A 22806-nucleotide genomic window follows, 5' to 3' on the forward strand; every position below is an offset into this window, starting at 1 on the left:
ATCTGCAGACGTTGCTACCAGTCAGCAGCACTGAGTCTTTGTCATCTGTACAAGAGGTACCGACAGGACACCAGTGGTGCTTTCAAAGAGTCCAAGGAAGGAGCTGCAGTGCCCATACACACTGATGGCAAGGCACTGCCAAGCATAACACCATGCAAAGGAGAGACCACGTAAGAGCAGAGCCAGCGCTACCCGGTGCTGTTGTGGCATCAGGAAGTCTTTGTCTGTCCACCCCAGGGTCAGCCCTTTTCCTGGGTTACCCCTGGGCAGCACTGGGTGTTGTCAGAGGGGAAATGCCTGAAGCTTCCTGTTCTTAAGGATGAACTCAGTGCTTCAAGAACATGAAAGCACCAGACAGCAAAAAGAGATTAAAATCTCTAAAGAGAAAATCAACATAGCTGTGGTTTCTTGAAGACACGAACACGTCCACCCCATGAGATGGGCAGCAGAAGGTGCCCAGACATCTTCAGGGAGGATAAAGGAAGTATGCTGGCTCAGTGGGAATGCTGCTCATCACAGGCTGAGCTTTGGGAAGCCTCTTCCCAGACTGCTACCACACGTACTTCAGATTGCCACCAGCAACCAGATACAGACCTGGCGCAAGGCTCAGGTGGAGGAATACTATTCACAAACAAAACCTCAAGGCACAACTCCACTCATAAGGCTTTGCAGGAGTCAGCATCCCTTTAAGAGATCCTTAGATCAGTTCAAGCATCACCTTTCCAAGGTCAGTTTTATGTAACAACCTTCTCCGGATGGATCTAGAAGCTGCAGCACCACCTGCTTATAGCGAGGACAACCCCAGCCCAATGTCCTACCCATTCTGCCCACGCTGACACGCAGTGCTTTAGGCAAGGACAGGACCTCTGCCTGCACACAGAACTGGTGGTGCCAGCAGTTGTTACTGGAGGGAGGTGACAAGTCCTCCATACTCTTTAACAACAGGTTCTGTGATCAATAGGGCTCTCAAGACTCGCAGCTCCTGTATCAAGGATATCCTATATCCCTATCAAGACTTGCAAGTCCTATATGACAAGAGGCTCTCGAGCACCAGGTACCATTTCTGTGTCTTTTCTAGAGATCAGAAATCCCACAGTGAGGACTCCTCTAGGCAGAGGGTTTCTGGACCCCTCTCAGATACTCCTCTGGGTGCCTCCGTGACTGCAAAGAGGCACGCAGGACTGGGGAAAGCTGCTGGTGATGGCAGCTACTGATTGCTGTCCTCTGTTCCCTTCTCACACCCTATACAAACAGGTGATCTCACACCCTATACAAGCAGATGATAAGTTCACATGTTCCTCATCAGCAGATGATTGGGAAGTAAATTTGCTGAGAGCTGCCTCACCTTAGGAACAAGCAAATCACCATTAAACAGCAAGCTGTGATGAGCTGTTGTCATTGCTGACACACAGCAACAGCCTGAGAGACTGGGGCACTGCGGGACACCCATCCTTGCTCAGACCACCCTGCCCAGTCTTGGCAAGCCTCAGCCTTTTCTAGCTTCCCTGCATCCCGCAAGGGACAGCTGGGGAGATGCACAAGCACAGGCTTTTCCTCTGGTGACCCCAAGTCCAGCTGGCATTCCTGCCCTGTGCCTGCTGCCACACGGCCACCAGCAAGCAAGATCAGTGCTTGAGCACTGATGATGGGAGCTCTCACCACTTGCTGCTGCAAGCATGGATCCTGCAATGTGTTGGTCCCAACTCACTCCCCTCCGGCTGCCCACAGGGCTCCAGACATGGATACCAGGAGCAACGGGACGGAGCAAAGTGGCAGCGCTGAGGCAACCCTGCAGTCCAAACAAAACGCCCTCCTTATGTAAGAAACCACAGCCCCATGCCTTCTGCCAGGCAGCATAATGTACCTCTTTGTACGGGCGAGACAGTGCTGTGTATACACACCGTGCTAACAGCAGCTGTCCCCGTAAGGGATCATCACTGATAGAAACCAGATGAGGAGCCAGCACCTCTCCTGCTCTACCCCCTGTTGCTACCACTCTCCTCAGAAGCCCCCACATGAGAAGCAGGACCTGCACCAAAGGCGCAGGGTGCTGTGACCAGCAGCTCCTGTGCCACACACACTCCCCGGCTCCGCAAGGAAGCTCTGCCCAAGCCAGGAGGATGTGAAGGAAGTTCTGGGCACTGTTGGGGCTGGAATTATTCACAACACCTTCCAGCACCCCCCAGCCCCTAGAACAGACTCCCAGTTGTGTGAGAGATGCCTTTGTGCCCACCACATCTGGTACAGATGCTCAGAAACAGCTATCTGAGCAGAATAAATAGCTCTGAATCCCCACATGAACCCAGCCACTCTTGGCTCCATCTACACGCAGCCCAGCACAAGCAGGGAGGCTGGGGCTCAGCACACTCACCAGCACGCAGTGGGAAAAGCTGCCTCCCCTGCAGAGGCTGAAGTGCTGCCCATGCTCCCACGGATGAAAGGAGGCACTGGCAGAATGAGGCAGAGCTTATGCAGAAAGCAGGAGGGACATGACAGCTCTCCAGCTCTTCAGCGCTGGAGCGAATGGCAGCTCTGCAGTAGATGTTGCTCCTGTGAGTGGCAGGGCAGGGTTGTGCAACGCTCTGTGCACAGCCATCCCTTGGGAGCCAGGCCAGCAAGGGCCTATCCTGCACGGCTTTCTGTAGAGCACACTGCTGCCAGAGGCAAAGTGGCCTGGGTTTGTCAGCATCCCTTCTGCCTGAGACATTGCTGCCTCCACCAGCCCAGCCAGCCGCAGCCCCACCTCCCAAGATGGGCCCCAAACCACTAGTCAAAGTAATACCCTGGTGCGGTGAGACAGCCAAAAATCAGCTGCCCTAGATCAAGTCTCAAGAGACCCCAGAAGCTCATTTACACAACCCCAGGGCCACAGGGTTTTGCACAGTCCGTGATTAGCAAATCCCTGTTAGCCCAGAGCCTGATCTAGCAGCTCGGGGCAGATCTCACACCATGGAATCCTCAATTCTCTACTCTCCCTCACCTGGGAAGACCTTGGTACATGGTCTCTGCCTCACCAAGCAGGTCAGCTGCTACCCAAGCCAGCCCAGCATGAGCACAGAGTTTAAACACCACATGGAAGACAGATTTTGCTTTCTTTCCACCCTAGGGATCCTGCAGCCAGGACAGGGGGACACTGATACACATGGCACTAATCAAAGGTGTCTCCAGAGACCCAAATTCCTTAAGCTCAGCTTGGAAGATGGCTCATTGCCCCTTCACTGCTCCCCTCCAACCATCTCCCAAAGCACAGCAGCTTTATCCTCCTCCCCGCTCTAACATGCACAACACGTGTGAGCACTGAAGGGAGACAGGCACAGGGAGGACACGGGCCACCCTTCCACCTCGCTGGGCCAGATAAATGCATGCCTGGTGTCTCAGAAAGCCGTGCTTGCAACCTTCCTGAGCTTCAGAAACCCCAATCCTGAGATACCCACAGGCTCCTCTCCACCCCAGGAAAGTAACAACAGCCTGATTCCACCTTGAGCTGTGCAGAGGTGGGGAAAAGGAGACCTTCAGTCTACCTGGTTGTAGCAGAAAGGGCCACACGCTCTGGGTGGAATAAAGACCTTTTTCAGAGCACTGGACTTTTCCAGCTGCCTGGAAACAGGAAGTGCCCAGGCCAGAGAACAGAAACCCTCACACACCCTACATAAAGACACACTGAGCCGTTAACCCTAATTACCTGTGACTGACACACAAGGAGGCCCTGACCTTCCAGGCATCGCCTCAGCCAAATGAAAATAAACAGCTCCCTTCATACGAAACACAAGCCATTTTCACCCTCCCTCCCACCACCACTTTGCATTCTCAAGTCCAGAATTAAAGGTGTCTGAATTTCAAGGGGAGAACAACCCAGCTGCAGCACAGAGGAGCTGAGCCCCACCAACAGCCAGCGCACCCAGCAACACTGCTCAGCCAGCTCCAGCTCTCCTCCTGGCTCCTTCCCCACGGGAGGAACAGGATGCAGAGCATCCAGAAGAGGAAGAACAACGGGCACAGCGATGTGAGGGTCCTGCCCACCTCCCCCCAGAAGTGGCCAGCATCTCCACAGCATCTCTGGAGTGCATGCTCCTGTGCTCCTGCTCAGTGGGAGCTCCCTGGAAGTCCACACTGACCCTCTCATGCATTTTCTTTGGACTGATCCCTTCAGCAGCCCCAGGAGAGCAGAGGAAGGACTCTGATGCTCCCCTGGGCATGGACACCATGCTGTAGAGGTGCAAATCACTGTATGTTACCCAAGACCCACAACAGACACAGATCAGACCCCAGCCCAGGGGACAGATCCACAAGTGAAGCCACAAGCAGAGGGCTCCAATGAGGGAGAACAGGCTGTGCCAGGTGGCAGGGATCCCCAGCACGCACCCTCAGGACAGTCCACCAACTCCTGGTGCAGGACAGCCCCCTTCCTCAAACATCCTCTTCTTCCAGCACACAGCAGTGCCCCAGTTTGCTCATGTCCCCCCAGACATAGCCTCTTCAAGGGAACAAAAGTCAAGCAGAAGGCAGGACTTACCCAGGGGGCAGAGCATCCAGGGCTAGTGCTGCTGCCCGGGCTGGTGGGGCACTGGAGCTGGAGGCTGCCTCCTCTGCCTCTCCAGAGCTGACCAAGGCAGGAAGGGCAGGAATGACAGAGCCATCAGTCATGCTCGATGCTGCTGGGGTTGCTTCTGCTACTGGCCTTTCCTCCTCAATGTCTGTAGCACCCATGGTGTCTCCGTTCACTGGAAAAGCAGAAAGCAGAGATGTTAACACCCAGGAAGGGTGATGGGGGCCTCACTGACCTACTGCACCCACACAGCCCTGGAAGCAGAGCCCTAGTGGGTGACAGCCACTACCACCCAAACACAGGACTCACAGTGCTCCCAGCCTACAGCAATGGCAGCACCTCCTTCACCCAGCAGTTGGATCCCTGTGGGACCAACTATCAACTGCCTTTGTCCCAAGAAAAAAGCTCACTATCTCCTCTGTAACTTGCAAAAGCACTGCATGCCTGTTGGGAATTCAGGTAACAAGTAGGAGCTCAGAAACTGCTGCGGCAGCATCCCCCAGGCAGAGACAAGCCCAGGCTCAGCAAGTCACCAGCACTGGAAAGAGCTAAATGTTGCTGGATTCCACTGAGCTTTTGGGAAAGGGACAGGGAAGAGACAGAACAAAGGAAAATTACAAAGCAAACTGATAAGGAGAAAAATGCAGACAAAATAAAATGAAAGGCAATTTGTTTGACAAGCGTTTGTTAGACAGCCAAAACCCCTGAGTCTTGGCAGTCCACCAGAAGATAACTTTTGACACAAAACAGTCTGGCTTCAGTAACAAAATGAAAGCATTAGAAACAAACCAGAAACACTTAATAAAGAAGTAAAGCATGCAGACAGAGCGATACAAGTTAGATCTGAGAAACGCAGAAAACTAAGCAAATTACCTCTGTCTACAAGCCCAAGTATTTAGAAGTATTGCAGGAAAAAGACTCAAATCAGTATAAACCCCAACACACAGGGCAGTAAAGAACTACAAACTACTCTTCTACCCTGCAGAAGAGGCAGACTGCTGAGGACACTCGTGCTTTGCAGCTGGAGAGTAGCAGGACAGCATCCTGCAGCACCAGAGGAATCCTGGTACCAAATCCTCCAACATCAGCAATTAGAGGAGCCCCTCAGGCAGCACCTACAGGCAGTGAAGACTTCAGGTCAGCAGGCTCACAGCAACTTCCACCAGTCCTGTAAGACTGAGCTGAGGGGGTCTCTGCTACTCATTTCTAGGAAGCCTTGGAACGGGCAATTTTAGAAGCTTCAATCACATTGTGCCAGTCTTCAAAGGGAACCTGCAGAATGTCCCAGGTAACTACACTGTGATCAGTTTGATCTCAGTCTTGGACAAAGCAGGGGAAAAGCTGATCCAAAGTTCACCTGATAAGGAAACACTCTAGGGGAACACAGGGCTAAGCAACATGGCTGTGGAGAAAACATGCCATGAAAAAAATCTCATTTTATTGTCTGATGACAATTACAGCTATGAGTGACAAATATAATGGGGAACGTTCTTGCAACAGTCTGCTCAAAAAACACAATAACGTCACCAAAATGTACCAAGCTGAGGAGAAAGAGGTTGGTTTCTAGAGGCATTCCAACAGAGCACAAGGAAGAGTGTCAGCCTTCATTCCACCCACCCAAAACACTCATCTTCTCATCCTCCACTGTAAAATCATCACCAACAGGACTTGTGGGAGACACGGAGCTTGTGTGAGTGGTAAACAGGGACCAAGACAGCACACTCATGAAGTCACTGGGGAGGCTGGGGCTGGACCAATTAAATGTGCTTTAAAACCAAAGCAAGGAGCCAAGTTGTACCCGGGAACAAAACCACAAAAACTCTGTCCACAGCCTGAAGGAGCGTCCCCTGCACAGCGATGACACCGGGAAGGGCCGGGTGGGCACAGGGAACAGAACACATTCACACCCAGTACAGCACTGCACCAAACCACAAAGACCAGCCACAGCCTGGGGAAGGGAGCAGGACCAGGAGCAAGAGCTGGAAGGCAGCATTTCACATCAGCTTTCTGCTCCTCCTATTCCCAAATGGGGTTTGGCAAAATTGAAATTATATTGGTCCATATGTTCATAATGAAGCAGAAATAAAAAATTAAAATCTTCCTTTTGGGTTGAACAAACCATTTCCTTCTCTCCAAAAGAAGCACTCCACTTTGTGCTGTTCTTTTCCAAGACAAAAGGGAAAGAAAGGACACTGGTGCCTGCAGCAGCAGTGCGGAGGAGCAGGAGATGCTGCACTGTTGGCCAGCTCCATGCGAGCCAGAAAAGGAAAACACACAAGCTGCTTGTGGCTTTGCAGTCAGGCACTCGGCAGGCCCCAGCCCCTGCTCACAAGGGGTTTATGGCTTTGTGGACAAACCCAAGAAAAGACAGAGAAACCTTTCAAAAAATACCCCCTCGTGTAAGAACCAGCCCCAGGTTGAGGAGTGAGTGTGCCTTCTGTGATGCTTCAGTGAGAGCTGCTCTCCCCACGTCAAGGGGCAAAGAGCTCAAAACATCTCCACTGAAGACTGACAGGCAAATTCATCTGAATGCTCCCAACCCTGAAAAAGGATCACTTACTGTAGCACCGGTGATATTTCTGTCCCAGTATCCTTCTAAAAAGCTGGAGCTGGGTGCAGCCTTTTTTGTCAGGGAGACTCCAGAGAGAAGCCACAGAAATCACACACGAGGGGCAGAGCAGACTCTACCAGTGCGCTCTGTGGAGCTGCCCAGCTTATCAAAAGTAAAATCAGTTAAAAATCAATTCCCAGGGAAGAAATGTTCCCAGGCACCACAAGACCAACCTGGCCTAGTGGAAGGTGTCCAACCCTTGGCAGGGGGTTGGAACTAGATGATCTTTAAGATCCCTTCCAAACCATTGTATGATCTTAGCAGAAATGCATTTTCCCCCCACAGGAGCCCCACAAGCTCTGGTTCCCCCGTCCCATAGGCGCTGGTTTACCTGTGCTGTTGACCATGCCATTGGCCATGCCGTTGGCCACGCTGGTGTGCTGCGTGCCCTTGGCCTGCTGCCGGTGCCGGCTCCTGGCGCTGGGACTTTGCTCTCCACTCCCCACGTTCTGCCTGGTGACTCCTGCCACATGTCGGTGTGTCCTGCAAGGGAAAGGAACACAGGAGGTGAGACGCACCACAAAGAAAACCCCACTCCTGCCTTTTTGCCTCCGTCTTGTGCTGCTTCCCCTCCAGCACAGACATCGTTTTCCCCCAAGGAAGATGCAGCCACGTGCCTCTGCTCCTGCAGCAGTCCCCTGAACTTCCTGCTGCTTACTGAGACCTGCCCATGGATCCCAGCACCCACCTACCAGTGGCAGAGTCCGATGGACAAGTAACCTGGGTGACAATCACCTTGCATGTTTGCAGCGCTCACCACAGCCACCCGACCTGCTAAGGAACAGCCTCAGACATTCATGGCCAGAAATGTGCTTGCAGCACTAAACTGGTTTGCTCCATCCACAGATGCAGCAGGGATCCCAAGAGAAATCCCCTGCCAGCACCAGCTCCTGCACCACAGTGGGAACCCTCACTGGTGTCTCCTGCCCAGCTACAAGCGTTGCACAAGGCGAGGAAGGTGCAAGTGTTTGCTGCTGCTGGGACAGCTGTGGCATCTGGTAAAGAAGGGAACAAGGAACTGGGAAAGATGAGAGCTTAAATCATAGCATAAGTTGTGACCAGCTCAGATGTGACTGCATCTCCCAGGGGGCTTCTCTTTGTGCTCCGCTGGAGCTCCCTGCCTTGGAGGCCGGGGCAGCCTGACCTCTGTGGGCAGAGCGCCTACAGCACCCCCAAAGCAAACTCTCCCCCTCTCACAGCCCTGAACCCCTTAGACAGCCCAGAGGCACTGAGGAAAAGGCTGGGGTTTCACGTTCATGAAGAGCCAGGTTGTTACTGCAGGCAGGGAAGGGGACAGGGCAGGAGGGGGATGCTGCCTTCCTGCATCCAGGGCCAGGGGACCAGAGGCAGAGCCTGGCCACCTCCACCCAGGATCACAGCCGAGGGCTGTGAACACAGAGGGTGAGGACCGCAGGGATGAGGAAGCCTGTCTGCTCAGCCAAATTCTCCCCTTAAAAGGGCAAAACCCACAAACTGTCCCCACATCTCAGGGCTGGAGCTGGGAGGGGACAGAAGCTTGGCCGTGGCTGGGTGCATCATCAGTCATGCCACCCTCACCAGCTCCAGCAAGCCCTTGGTTCCTCCCACCGGCTCCAGAGCTGCTCACAACAGTGGGCAGAGGAAGGGCTGGGATCAGGAGGAGACATGGGAAAGTCAGAGACGGCTGTCAAAAATAAATCAGATAAGAGCCATGGGCAGAGCAGTCCATGAGCAGAAGCCACTGGGGCCACTACGAACAGCTCCAGACCTTCCCAGGAGGGCAGCCCCACAAAAGGGTTCCTCAGACACTGAACCCACCCCAGAAACCCTGGCTACCCCCAGGACATCACTGCATGCTGGGGTTGGCTTTGGCCACCAGGACCTGAGGACTTGGAGCTGCTGCTGAGGCAGAACAGGCTCCTCTTCCCCCCGTCAGGAGGTGAAGGCTGCTCCTCACTGTCTGCCCATGGGGCTCAATGGGGCACAGTAGCACCACACACCTCGCAAAAGCCATCCAGGACCCACCTCTGCACATTCACCCCACGGCAAGGCTGGGAGACAGTGTGGGCCCCAGAGCACCCGCCAGAGGGGAGCGGGGCAGGTGGTACCATGGCAGGAGCTGGTCCCACCGGGAGCAGCGCCCGAGGCAGGGGATGGATCTGGTCCCTGCCCTGCTCAGCAGCACAGATGAGCTCAGAGCTGTCCAGGGAGTTTTTAGAAACCAAAACAGGATGTTTCCAGGCTGCCAGCCGGCCACATAGGGTTACCAGGCCTGAATTAGGCAGCCCGCCACCCAGCCCAGCCCTCCTACGACTGCTCCCATCTGGGCATTGTCTTTTAATAGATGCGTGGAAACAAACCCAGTGAGAGCAGCAGGGCTGGGAACATGCTCCTAAAATAGGAGTGGGGAGAAAACAAGGCAGAGCACAAATGGGAACAGCCTCTTACAGCCATGCCACTGGGACAAAACAGGGCTTGGGGAAGGCAGCCCATTACCCAGGCAACTGACAAGACCCCTGCTACGTCCCACTGACTGGCGACCAGGGGTGGCTGCCCCATCGCGTGCTCTGCCCCATTGCCCCTCCTGGCCTGGGGGCAAAGGGAGCAGATCATGCCAAAGAGGAAACTGGTGTCAGCCAGGGAGACATCAACCTTTTGGCTCCCCACCTTCTGGCAAGGCAGTGCCCCCATACCACAGTGGCTGATGTGGGATCTGGGCATGAAACTCAGATTTTGGCCACCTGCTGCAGTGGCCAAAAGGTCCTGACATGAGATGCCAGGATAGGTGACTGCACCGGTCTCGATCTCCCTCAGCACACCAGATACCAAACTGCAGCCAAAGAGGAGAGAGGGCAGTGCACGCAGCCAGGAGCCAGTGCTGGCTGCAGGGAATCAGGCACGATCACTGGGAAACACAACCGGGAGAGCCCCAGTGCCACATGGGCTCCCAAAACATGGAGCTGAGAAATTCCCCCTGCACCTGCAAAAGGGGGACAAACCAGCCATGTCCCCAGCACCCAGCCCTCACACCTGCAGTGCCTGAAGCAGAGATGGCACCAGTGCAGCAGCACCCTCGAGCTGGGGCAGTAGAACAGCCCCTCACCCCATGGCGGCAGGATGTGCCCCCAAAGAGGCACCTGGCTCCAAAACCCTGAACCTGGCTCTGAAACCCTGAACCCAGTTTATTCCTGTTACCCCCCTCGCCTTCCAGCTGACCCCAGACCAACCTCCCAGCTTGTCCCCCAAGGACCTGAGCAGCCCCTGGCAGCAGTAGACAGCACACCCACCACACAGCACTGCCTGCCTCCCCTCTGCCTGGGCCAGGGCTGCAACTGGTGGCGAAGCCACATGCCTGGGGACATAATGCACCCACACATGGGGCTTTGCAGAGCAAGGGGGTCTCACGAAGGGAAATACTTCATCTGAGGGACCCAGGCCGCAGGGATGCTCATGCCCATCACTAGATGAGAGGTCACTTTTGGACGTCACAGAAGCACATGAATCAAAGGATGCTTCACTGAAGGAATCACTGGAGCTTTCACGAGCTTGTGACAGGTGACAGCAGTTCCTGACAGCCAAGCCTAGATAATAACACCAACATGATTCACCAGCTGAAGCCTCTGCATAAGGCAAGCAGCAAACCAGGCTACTTTATCCCGTGCTGTCAGAAAAGGCCCCTTTGGCCATCACAAGACAAACTGGACATTGTGGCAACTCTCTTGGCACCCAGGGCACCAGCTCTCAGCTGGGGACCTCTGGGCACTGTTTTCAATTTGAACAGAGGGCTGTGGAATTTCACACCCCATCACCAAGATTAGCAGCAAATCCCAAGATGACATTTGTTCAGGAGAAGAAAGAGAAGTCCTGATCAAGCAGTTTCCCTTGAGGGGACAGTGTAGAAATAGCTGAGGAGCAAAGAATGGCCCTTTTCTTTCCATCCTGCCAGTGAGCAAGTTTGCCAGCATCCATCACCAAGCCCATGAAAATAAACGTGGCTCTGTGTATAAATAGAGCAAACATCAAACAGCATTCCCAAGCGCAAAGGACCCATCCTCTACTCTGGAGAAGGCAGCTGCCTCCACGGTGGGTACATATAGCCAGAACAACCCTAAAAATTCAGGTGAGTGTAGCATGAACTGAAAACTTCCTGGGCAGTTTCCTGTGCCAGAGCAGCCATGGGATTTTTAATGATTGCAAGCACACCTGGAAGGTCTCAGAAGGTCCCCTGCAGAAGCACTGTCCAGAACTCAGCACACTTATCTCACATGCTGACAGGTCAAGAGGATACCAAAAACAGGAAGTACTTACAGATCATCCATAAGCAGTTAGGAATTAAGAGCAAGCAGCCATCAGGCTGAGCCTCCAACTTCCTTACATGTTTTCTAGCACCTATTGATAGCTGCTAAGTGGCTGCAAAGTCCAGCTCCTGTCAGGACACTGAGCACTCTCTCACCCCTTAGAAGGCTTTAACACCTGGACAGCAGGAATCAAGAGGAGCAACCGCAACAAAAGGGCACAAACTGCATTCAGCAACCTGCTCCCAGTTTCCTGTCCCACTTCCTCCTCGGTGGGAGACAAACCCACAATATGGAAGGACAGGGTCTCACTTCAGAGTCAAAAACATTTTTCCCCTTTACTCATCTCTTGCGTGTGTCTGGCAGAGGAAGGAGGAGGAGAAAGGCTCAAGGTATGGAGCTTGCTGCTGGGAGTGCTCCTAAGCCTGGGGGCATGCAGAACAGCACATCAGGCAGGCTGCAGGCGCCCTCTCTACAGGCACACTTCTAACCAGAACATCTGTATAGGCTGCTGGGCCACTGCCATGCTCTGAAAATATAAATAGGTGTTAAATTCAACTCCATGTTGACAGTGTGACATGTCTCTCAATAACTACAGCTCCAAAAGGAGCAGCGCTGAGCCACTCCAGCCCAGTAAGAAGGCAAGGAAGGGCACAGTGCCAGGCAGAGGATGGCCTGGTGCCCAAGCAGCTCATTTCCTTTGGAAGCAGCTGTTATTTCCCTGCAGCTTTGCCTGCTCTGCTTCTCCCGTTATCCCTGGACCTTCCACAGCATCCCCCTGTGACCATCACCCACAGGGGCATTGTGCTTCCCAGCCTGGCCCAGTACCTTGCTTGAGGCAAGAACCAAGGTGCCTATAACAACAGGAAGGGACCCCTGCAGACCAGCTGGTTTGCTTTATCGCAGCCTGCTCCATCTCCCCAAGTGGACCGTTCCTTCGGCTGCCAATAGAGCAACTGGTGGAAACTGTCAGGGCCATCACAGACCTGATATTCCTTGAGAAACACATACTTCAAAAGAGGCTCACGTCAGCTGCACCTCAGCTGTATGGCCACCCCCAGTACCTCCCACTCTGTTGTCCTTCAGGAGGTTGGCTTGCTCCAAACCTCCCGTGGGCTGCTTTGCTGGGGTTCACTGGAAGACCCAAAGCGGCGTCTGCTGCACAAGGACAACCCAAACATTCCCCAGCTACCTCAAGGCCCCAGCAACCGCTGAAAACTGAACTGTGAGGACCCTTACCTTGGTCTGCTTCCAAAGAAGTTTGCACTGGGAGGCTGGTGTCTGCCCTCCATGCCTGCAGCCATGCTGCTGGGATCCCTTCCAGGCAGCTGGGACCCTGAATGGGGGAAGAAAAAATGGGTGATGAAAATGGCTGAGACACCTACTAGTTCTACCCTCCTTCCCTTCCTCCTTCCAGAAGGGACCAGAACACAGGGACCCCCGCTTTTACGCTGAGGTGCTCTCCTTGCTCACTTCCATGCCATGGCACAGCCCGTCCCTACAGCACCCCATGGTTCCAAGTACAGCACTAGGAAGGTAAATGCAGAACTGGCAGCACCAGGAGAGTGGCCACATTTACGACTCCCACATCTAGAATCACAGGTACACAGAATCATAGAATAATTAGGGTTGGAAAGGACCTTAAGATCATCTGGTTACACAGGCAGGGACGCCTCACCCCAGACCATGCCACACAAGGCTCTGTCCAACCTGGCCTTGACCACTGCCAGAAGTACAGCATTTACCACTTCTCTAGGAAACTTCTTCCCATGCCTCAGCACCCTCCATCTCCCAGTGACGAAGAGAAGGAGCTAAAGGAAAGCAATGCAGCAGCCCCTGTTCAGCACAAACTCTACTCGCTCCCCTGACAGACAACAGTCAATGTCTCTGCATACACTCTGCCACAGGGAGCCCTTTTCGGGGTACATTAAATACAGAAGCCTTTTCCCAGTCCACAGAGGGCAGCAAGGGAAGGGGCTGAGCTGCATGGGCAGCTGGAGGGCTGGAGCAGGGCCTCTGCTCTCAGGCCATCGTGCCTGTTGACACTCCTGCTCCTGCCCCACCACACACTCGCTCCCAGGGGAGCCCGTGCACAAGACCAGGGTGGGCAGGGACCGGAGCCTTACCTGGGAGAGGAGGCGGCTGCTGGCACTGGGACGCTGGCTCGGGGGTGCCGGGGGTGCTCTCAGCCCCGCTGCTGCTCACCGCCTCGAGCACAGAGCTGCCGCATGCATGTGGAGCCGGGCGGCACTCACCCTCTGTCACGGCACTGCCATTAGGCAGGTTTCCCAGATCAACAGTGGGCCCGTCCAGGAAAATCGTCAGCTCTCTGCCGGAGACAACGCTGCCTTTGTTCTCCGTCTGCAGGTCCAGGGTCAGCTGCCTGTTCTCCACTTTGGAAGATGAGAGGACACGGAGAAAAAGACCAAGCAGTCATCACTCAGGATGCCAACCGTGGATGGCTCCGCCACCCAAGCTCCCCCATGGGATCGAACGTTAGCCTCCTGGTCCCCTCCAAGCACTCCCATATCCCCAAAGGACAATGTACCCAATCCCTCAGGACAAGCACCACCAGCAATGGCCCCACACCTACAGGTACCTACCAGCACCACCAGAGGACACCCAGCCAGCCCCAGCCCCAGCTCCAAGGGAGACCCTTTTTCACCAGCCATTGCTCACAAAGCTGGGTCCCACCACCCTGTGTAACAAGCTGCCCCGGAGGCCCTTGATGTGACATCTGACACCACCATGGCTCACACATCCAGGAGCTGGAGCTGTATGGGAGACTGCGTCAGGAAAGCCAAGGGATTCATCTGGTTTGGAACAACACATGGGACAAGAAGGGTTCTGCACGAGGGCAACTACCAGCAGATGCCTGGGACATGAAGCAGGCTGATGGCTACATGCTAAAGGATGCCTGAAGCCCTGTCCTGCTGCAGAAGAACAAGCAGCATCTTTCAGAATCAGGGATATCCTCATGCCACCTAGTAAACCCAGGTAAGCAGCAAAGGAAAACCCCAAGCGCATCCCTTCATCCGCATCCCTGCATATGAGTTCTACTGAACAAAACTGGCACAAAGGGCTGCTGCCCCCAAACAGAAACACTACTGCAGCATCAGACCACCTTCACGGGAGCTTCTGGAGTGGGTGACATGGGCTGGGAGGCTGCTGGAGGCAGCTGCCAGCTCCACTCCCCTCCATCACCAGCCAGTTCGGCTCCAGCAGCTTGGCAAGACTTTGCCAGCCTCAGCTCCCTGCACAGCCAGGTACCGCAGCATTGCCAGAGGTAACGGCCCTGGGAACATCACCTGGGCACAGAGCAAGCGGCTGGAGTGACGAGGAAGAGGAGCTGGTGACCTGCATGGTGCCACACACCAGGACACCCAGCAGCACTTCAAGAACCAGTGCTTGCCCTGTTTCACCAACACGTGTTGGCAGGCACAGCCCTGCACCATGGACACCCACCACCCTTCAAGCTCCCCTGGAGGCTTCCTGTCAGCTTCCTACAGGGAGCAGCAGGGTGAGGAAAGCTGGGAAGCCACCAGCACACAGCACAGCACGGCTGAAGCAAGGCGCAGTGCAGAGGGGCTGCCTGCAGGCCTCCCACAACCTCCTCCACACCTACTGCAGGGCTGCATCCCCACAGAACATGACCCTCGGTGCCCACAAGCAACAGAAGAACACCATGATGCTCAATGCCATGGGCAGGCTGGGCTCTCACACCATCGCAGCAATGCCTGCCAGAGCCAGCAGGACCAAAACACCCAGCTCTGGCAAAGAAGGCCAGAAAAGTTTGGCTGTACCAGCCTGGGACACCAGCCCAGACACTTTCTGACTCATTTACTCAAATAATATTCTTATTATACACAGATTGCTCATGACACAATGGCACCATTTTTTAGCAACCTGCTTTGTCCCAGTCTCCTGCAGGGACAGGGTGCGGTATCTGCCAGTGGGAGCAGGAGGAGGATGGTCCGCTCCCCATGGACCCCTCATCTCATCTCAAGCTCTGAGGTGAGATATACTGGCAGGGCTGCAGGAGTCTGTAGTGACAACAGGGCTGCAGGACACATGGATCTTGTGACAGGGTTTTTTCAGGTTTAGTGCGAAGGAGGCAGGTGCCCCCGGTGCCCAGGCGCAGCAGGAGCCCACGGTCACAGGGACACAGCGTGGAGATTGGAGCCCAGCTCTGGGGTTGCTCATTACCCACCGATCACCCACCAAGGAAGCCTGGTCTTACCCATCTGCCTAAAGGAGTTACTCTCAGTTTGCTTCCAAAGGGAACTGATCTCAGATTTAAGAGCCTGAGATAGAAGATGCTACAGAGCACAGCCAAAACCCCGAACAAATCCAGACCCTGTTTCTCCCTGGCTGCTCCAAGCCATCGGAATTTGCACTTTCTCAGAGCCACGCAGAAGCTGCGCCCGCACGCTCCGGGGGTCTCCTCCATCCCCCTGTGTGAGCGGCTCTTCCCCCTGGAGCTGCACAAGCCCTCATTGTGCCGGCGCCCGGCCGAGGGGCGGCAGCGTTGGAGCTAAGACAAGGTGTCTCCAAGTGGAGGATGTGAACATGAACCTCCCAGCCAGCTTCCTTCTCCCCCTCCACCCCCTTCAGCTTCTTTAAAGAAAATAAACACGAGCAGAACCTTCCATTCACTGTCCCCATCCAGCACACGGGACGCACAAAGGGACATTGCTGTTGCACCAACAGAGGGTCCCCTGAGCGGCTGAGCACAAAGGCTGCCTGTGTCCTGCCAGCAGCCAGAATGTCAGAAGGATTATTATTATTATTTTGGGAGGGGGTCTGGGGGTGATTTGGGCCTCAATAAGGTCTCAGTTCAGCTACTTCCAGCGCCCCGCACGCAGCATCAGAGCTCCCATTTAGCAGAGGTGAGCTGCAATTCCCACCCAGCCCATTAAGCGGATTTACAGTTCCACGAAACGAAGTTGGTAGCAGCCAGCGCGATAACGGCCCCGAGCTGCGCCTGCAACCACACACGTCTGACATCCGTGGACACAAACGCCAGGGAGCTGTCTCACAGGAGGCAGCGCCCCGCTGCCTCTTCCCTGGGTGAGGTGGCTCCATCTCCGCACACGCAGCCAGGAAGATTTCCAGGCTGACAGACAGACAGCGCTTCCCACCCTCTCTGCTCCCAAACCCTCGCTGCACAGCTCCACTGTTTGCTAAGGCCAGTTTCCACTCAAGCGGTTCCATGCAATCAAATCTGTACCCATCATCACCCCTCCAGAGCAGCTGGGACTGCTGCTTATGCAGACAGAAGATAAGCAGATCCTCTGGGCTACCCAAAAAGCACCAACCTCCTTTTCCCCTCATCAATCCACAGAAGAATCACATCCAAGAGCCAGAACCATGCCCTGAAATCACCCTGGCACCAGGCAGAAAAGGCAAGGCAACAAATACATCAGTGGGAGCACCGAACCAAGCCAGCTTGCCTGGAGTCTCAGGGTCCCCCATGCTAACCACAGCTCAGGGCTGGGGGGTGGAAAGCACCCCTCTCCCTGGTGCTCCTTCCTTAACCATTGTGCATACCTGCAGCCAAAGCAATGACTCCATGCTGTGGCTACAGGCTCCCCCAGGAAGAAGCAGGGGGAAAGCTGGACTTCCACAGCCATCCCTAAAGCAAGAAGGAGCCCAGAGTGTAGGGGAAGGGATAATGTTTACTGTCCTGGGTAAAATTTAAGTCTCCCCAGGCAGTGGGAAGCTTTGCTCATGCTGCTGGTCCAGTCTTGGCCACAAACAGCTTAGATACAACTGTGTCCCACTCCATGCATCTGCCAGGTATAACCTGGAGAACCTCAGATTTCTGCTTCGTTTCTCTGAACCATCACAGGCCTGGGAGAGAAGACAGGATGGGAGGAGAAGGCCTGGTCAGAGGCCCACTGGCTCTGTTTTTGTCTACAAAAACAGTCCTGGGAGGTTACAGGACCAGAGCCAGTGGACCCTGCTAACACGCTGGCTCAGGCACAGACAGCATCCTCCCATCCAAAGGGATGGCTAGGGCACGGGGACAGTGCTGGTGGCCGTGGTCCCATCAGCTATGCAGGACATTCAGGACATGACACCCAAAAGGTGATGCAGGGTAGGCACAGTCCAAGCCTCACTGTGACTTCCTGGCTTGGATGACTAGTTCCGTGAGACCATGGCCCAGCCACACCAGCAGGTCTGAGCCTCTGCTTCATGACTCCTTGCTAACAGTGTTTGCTGCTGGGGCACACAGCAGAGCTCCTTTGACACTGCATCCATGACAGGGGAAAAGCTGCAGCTTTCCAGAGGTTTGGGGGTCACTGTTGGCTTCCTGGAGGGTCCCACAGGGCCCAGCTCCAGCAGCTCTGCCTGGGGCACAGCAGGAGGCAAGGCAAAGGCTGTGCAGGGTCTGTAAAGCCCTGGCACATGGTGCCACTCCAGGAACAGGAGCCTCTTGGTGGAACTCACAACCTGAGCAGCAAGCAATAGAAGCGAGCGCCTTCATTTGGGAGATGCAGCCTGGCTCAGCCACGCACTGCTAGGCACATGGCAGGACCAGCAGAAACCAGCAAGACCCAGCACCAGCCTCCACGCAGACTGTGGTACGAGGCCAGCCCCACGGGAGGGGCAGGCGAGGAGCTCCTGGAACCTGGGAACAAAGAGGTTCCTCTGCAGCAGGGAGGGCTCAGGGACCAGGGCAGAGGGCTCTGGTTGTTGTGAAACTGGCTGTTTCACCGGAGCCTGGGAGCAGCTCAGCTCCACGGAAGGCTCCAGCTCGATTCCCGTGATTGAGCCCATTCTCGGCCATCTCTCCCCAGCAATCCCCTCTGAAAGCAGGAGGGTGCTGCCTGCCAGAGGAGAGGCCCTGGAGGCACTGCCAAGGCCCTGGGAAGCACTGCAAGTCCAAAGGCTGGACCCTCCAGGGGCAGGAGCTCCTGTTCAACAGCTCGGGCTGCTACCTCCAGCAGCTCTCCCAGTCTGCCTGGGAGCTCAGCCCTGACCAGGCTCGTCACTGAGCTCTTTTTCCAGGCTCCAAGCCTCAGAGCTGAGACTCTTCCACCTGAAGTGAGGCGTGCTTGGCAAGAGGGCCAACAGAAGGAAAGAACAGAGGGAGCTCTAGAGTCTTCCTGGCAGGCAGGAGCCCTGCATGCACTGCACGGACGTCACCAGCAGTGAGAACACCACCCCTACCTAAAGGCAGAGCAACCAGAACAATTCTTCTGGACCAAGTAGAACAACTACAGGGACACAAACCAAAGGCCACAGCTAAACTCGATTAACAGTAACTTACAGAAAACCTCCCTAATGCCATTACAAACTCATTTGAACCAGAAAGCATGTCTGCTGCCCTGCAGAAGCCCTGGGGACTGCACACTCCTGCTGAGCATGCAGGAGGGGAAAGAACTGCTGAAAGAATGGCCAGGCCCCCACCAGCAGCAGCAGCATCCTCATGCATTTCACTGCCTTGTCCAGGCAGAGGGTTGTGGGCTGCATAAGAACACTACATATCCAACTTGGGAGGGCTTGAATTCCCAGATGCCCTTTGCACACCCTTGTGTGACCTGGCCACTTCCCTAGGCTGGCAGGTGAGAAACCCTCCCAAGGAAGGGGTCTCCAAAGGATGCAGGCTCACATGGGACCTCTGGGGGACCAGCAGCAGTCTTTGGCCCACGGAGAGGTGCAGCAAAGGCCATGCAGCAAGTCTGCAGAGGAGAGGAGGGAGCAGGCTCCAGGCTAGATCAGACGGGCAGACAACAGCACATGGCTGACCACAGCAGTGCCAGGTTGCTCCCAGCCCACAGCAGCACCTTCCCGGAAGGGCAGGCTCTGCAGCTTTAAGAATCCTCCCTCCCAGCTCTCGGTGTCAAGGAAAAATCTGACACGTTTTTTCTGGTGGATGTTAACAGACAAGCTGCAACAGCCAGTTGCCTTTTCCATTCATTTTCCACATGCCCCCCTGGGAGGCCTGCTAATGAAAGAGCCGATTGTGCCCCTGCAGAGGAGCAGGCAGGTAGCGGGAGCAGCAGCAGCCCTTGGAGCCCCGCATGGCATTTGCATGGCTCAGGAAGAAAACCCTGCAGGGAAGGGTGCCCTGGGGCAGAGACCCGCACTGCAGACCACCTGACAGCAGCAGCCCAAGCAACAGGTAGCCCAGCCCTGCAGCTACCTGGGGGGGACATTTAGGACATCACTGGCTTTGTGAGTTGAAGGCAGTGGCAGCAGCAGCACAGCTCCCCATGGAGCCCTCACTGCCCCAGCAAGACAAGGTGCCACCCAGGGGCACAGCAGCCTGTCCACACAGGGGACAACCTCACAGTTCCATAGTGCCAGGGGAAGCAGCTCATCCCAGCCCCTGGCACTGGGGACAGTCTGAACCAGCCCCAAATCCCCCCCAGGGCACAGGAGGCCCCTCTCCCCACTCAATACCAGGTCTGTGTCTCACAAGCAGCAGAGCTGTGCTTGGAAAAGACAGAGTGAGCCTTTTCCAGCCCAAGCCCTGAATGGCCGCCTTTATGCTGTAGCTGCTGTCACGAGCCACACGCTGGAGACCACAAATGGCAGCAAATAGCTGCAGGGTTTGTGTTTCCGTGGAGGATGCAGCACCCTGGCTAAGGGAGGAGGCACGGCTTCTGTCACACCCCGGCCCTGACGGGGCACACACTGGTGCCTTGTTCCCACCCGGGGCAGGGGCTGCACGGGAGCCACTGCAGCCACCACCTTTCCTCCACACACACCTGTGGGCAGGAGAGGGGCAGGACCCCAGGCAGGGCAGAGGCCTGGGCCCCCACGGTGTCCGGCTCGTACGTACGTTTCCCACCGTTCTTCAGCAGGTTGCTGAGGCTGACGGAGGCCATGCCCAGGAGCTCATTCCTCAGGGTATGGCAGCTCCACACCTTCAGGTCCAAGTGGCTCTGAGCCGTGACGTTCCTGCAGAGACCAAAGAACGGGGTCACCGCTGTGGTCTCAACCCATTCCATGCTCAGGGAGGGGGTAGTGCCAGGCCAAATCCAGGGAGCAGAGGGAGGCAGGCAAGGGCACAGGGCAATGGGAAACATCCCTCACAGTGGCCCTCCCAGCCTGGCTGCCCTTTGCAGCATCCTTATCTAGGGGCAATGATCTCTGACACCCGAGTGGCCCCAGCCGATAGCGCAGAGGGTTACACCAGACAGCACCGAGGATACACAGAGGGTTACAGGGAACACAGGGCCAGTCCTAGCACCAGCCCCATGCCAGGGGCTCACAGGATGAGGACTTACAGGATGAGGATCTCGTTCCACAGCACCTCAGAGCTCCCAATCTGCTTCCCAGTCTTCTTGGTCTCACTGGGCAGCCCGTCGCCCGTCACCTCCACATAGCAGGTCATCCGCGACGGGCGGCTGTTCACCTTGGGCCTCAGGGACACCACTGGGTAGGAGGGTAGACGGAGTCAGGAAGCCATATGGGAGACCCTGTCCGCTGCCCCACATCCCTCCCTCTGGGGAGCTCTGCCAGCTCAGGGTGCTTTTGGAAGAAGGGGAAGCAATGGCAGCAACCTCATGGCAGCAACGGTCTGATCTGGGTGCTCCCATCACCAGCCCCTGATAACTGCCTGTCCCCAGCTACACACAGAGCTCAGCCCCACACGCGAAGGCCGCAGGAGTATCACAGTCCCCACAGACACTGCCCTACCCCAGCGCTTGGGAGCAAGGCTGGGGGACAAGGGGACTCTGCGGAGCCGCTGGGTTGAGGCACCCAGCGGGTGCGGTTCAGCTGCCCCCCAGCCCAGCGGTGCCCGCTGTGGGGCTGAGCTGGGGCCGCAGCGCCAGGAGTCGGGAGCCACCTCGCGGCCACTGCAGCCCTGGCAGGGCCACGGACCCAGGTCCCCGCGGCAGACGCGGGGGTCGGAAGCAGCACAGCGCAGCCGATGGCCGCCCCGCTCACCCGGCCGTCCATGGGGCACAAGGCAGCGCCGCCATCCCCATCCCCGGCTCCCCCCGAAGGTCTCCCCACACACCCAGACCAGAAGCACCCAAATCCAGGTTCCCCAGCACGGGGCTCGGCCCCACCTCGCTGGGGCAGCAGGACCTACCTTTCACAGCGAGCTGGTACCTCTCACAGGGTGGCCCAGCCCTGGCCCTGCTGGAGCTTGCAGCGGCCATGGCATCACCCCTGTCTGGAAGCAGAGAGAGAAGAGAGCCCTCAGCACCAGTCCCACTGCGTGCAGGAAGCCAGAGCTTCGCTGAGGTCCCCTCTGAGCCCAAATGTAGCCACGATACCATTGCAAGTGACCCACTTGGTGGGGAGACTTGGCAATGGACAGGCACATGCCCGGTGAACACAGGTTCCCTCTCGCTGCTGGTAAATCAGCCCTTCACCAGAGGCAATGGCAATACTGTGGCCTCAGGGAGACAAACCCCTCCTCAACCACACTGCCGTGGCCTGAGGAGACCCGAGCCAGGCTGGGCAGTGCCAGCCCTTTGGACACCTCATTTTGGTGGCTGCAGCTCACCCCGACCCAAAGGTCGCTGCTGATCACAGCCAGCATGAGGAGCTCCCAAAACACTGTCTGACACCCTGCTCTGTGCTCCGGAGCAGCGACATCGGCTCCCCAGCAGCCTGCATGGCCACCACGCAGGGGATCTCTCCGCAAGGACAGTGCAGTGACACCAGCAGAATAGAGGAAGGCACAGTCACAGCATGGGGAAGCAGCCACATCCTCACGGACAGCAAGGGCCTCTCACTGGCAGCAAAGTCCCACGGGAAGATCAGTCCCATCTACTCTAACACAGCGTGGACGGGACGGGGACGGCGGCTGCTCTGAACACAGGGAAGGATCACACTGCAGAGCCGCCTGCAAGCCCAGACCTCCACTTCCTCAAGCACTCACCACTTCCTTGCTCTCCGGCGCCACGCCACACTCACCACAGGCACAGCGCTTCCCCCTGCCCCTCCGGCTGCAGCTCCCCCCTGGAGTCAGTCACCAGGACAGGCAGCAGGCAGGAAGGAGGCAGGCTGCAGCACCCGGCAGGTCACGGGGCTCGGCCGAAAGAACCGAGCAGGGAGCAGGAGGATGAGGTCACGTATCATGCAGAAGCACGAGGTGCTCGGTCTGGGACCACAGGAGCAGCTATTGACTCGCCCCGTCCTCCTGAGCCTGCGGGCAGCACCCCTCCTCTCTGCACTCCCCAGGCTGAGGAGCTAGAGAGGATGTGGCTGTGGTGGGTATCAGGGTCATAGAGCAGAGGGTCCCTGTCTGCACAAGCCACCGACACAGTGGGGCAGATGGGGGCATTCGCTGTCCACCCCTGGGCAGAAGCAAAGAGGATCCTCAATCGTGTTGTCAGGGGCAGTGACAAGGCCAAATCTGAGCCTCCCCCACGGCCACCAAAGCCAAGGTCAACACTCCTACC

General features: G+C 56.2%; 1 protein-coding gene across 2 annotated transcripts in view; it reads right to left on the reverse strand.

The window, feature by feature from the left end:
• WWP2 (WW domain containing E3 ubiquitin protein ligase 2) overlaps positions 1-22806 on the reverse strand; it is a 40938-nt gene that overhangs the window by 16437 nt on the left and 1695 nt on the right. The window contains exons 2-8 of one of the 2 annotated variants that reach the window (XM_057399912.1): positions 21486-21569; positions 20674-20821; positions 20226-20344; positions 13558-13824; positions 12671-12767; positions 7489-7640; positions 4514-4721 (exon numbers count right to left, since the gene is read on the reverse strand). In XM_057399912.1, the coding sequence (XP_057255895.1) occupies positions 4514-4721; positions 7489-7640; positions 12671-12767; positions 13558-13824; positions 20226-20344; positions 20674-20821; positions 21486-21555 (1061 nt within the window). In that variant the 5' untranslated portion in view covers positions 21556-21569. Of the gene's footprint in view, positions 1-4513; positions 4722-7106; positions 7224-7488; positions 7641-12670; positions 12768-13557; positions 13825-20225; positions 20345-20673; positions 20822-21485; positions 21570-22806 lie in introns of those variants that run through there. The other variant, XM_057399913.1, reaches the window with a different exon arrangement.

Source organism: Pezoporus wallicus, unplaced genomic scaffold, assembly GCF_028554395.1.
Source record: "Pezoporus wallicus isolate ANWC-B61680 ecotype Strahan unplaced genomic scaffold, APGP_CSIRO_Pwel_v1 contig_448, whole genome shotgun sequence".
Taxonomy (NCBI): domain Eukaryota; kingdom Metazoa; phylum Chordata; class Aves; order Psittaciformes; family Psittacidae; genus Pezoporus; species Pezoporus wallicus.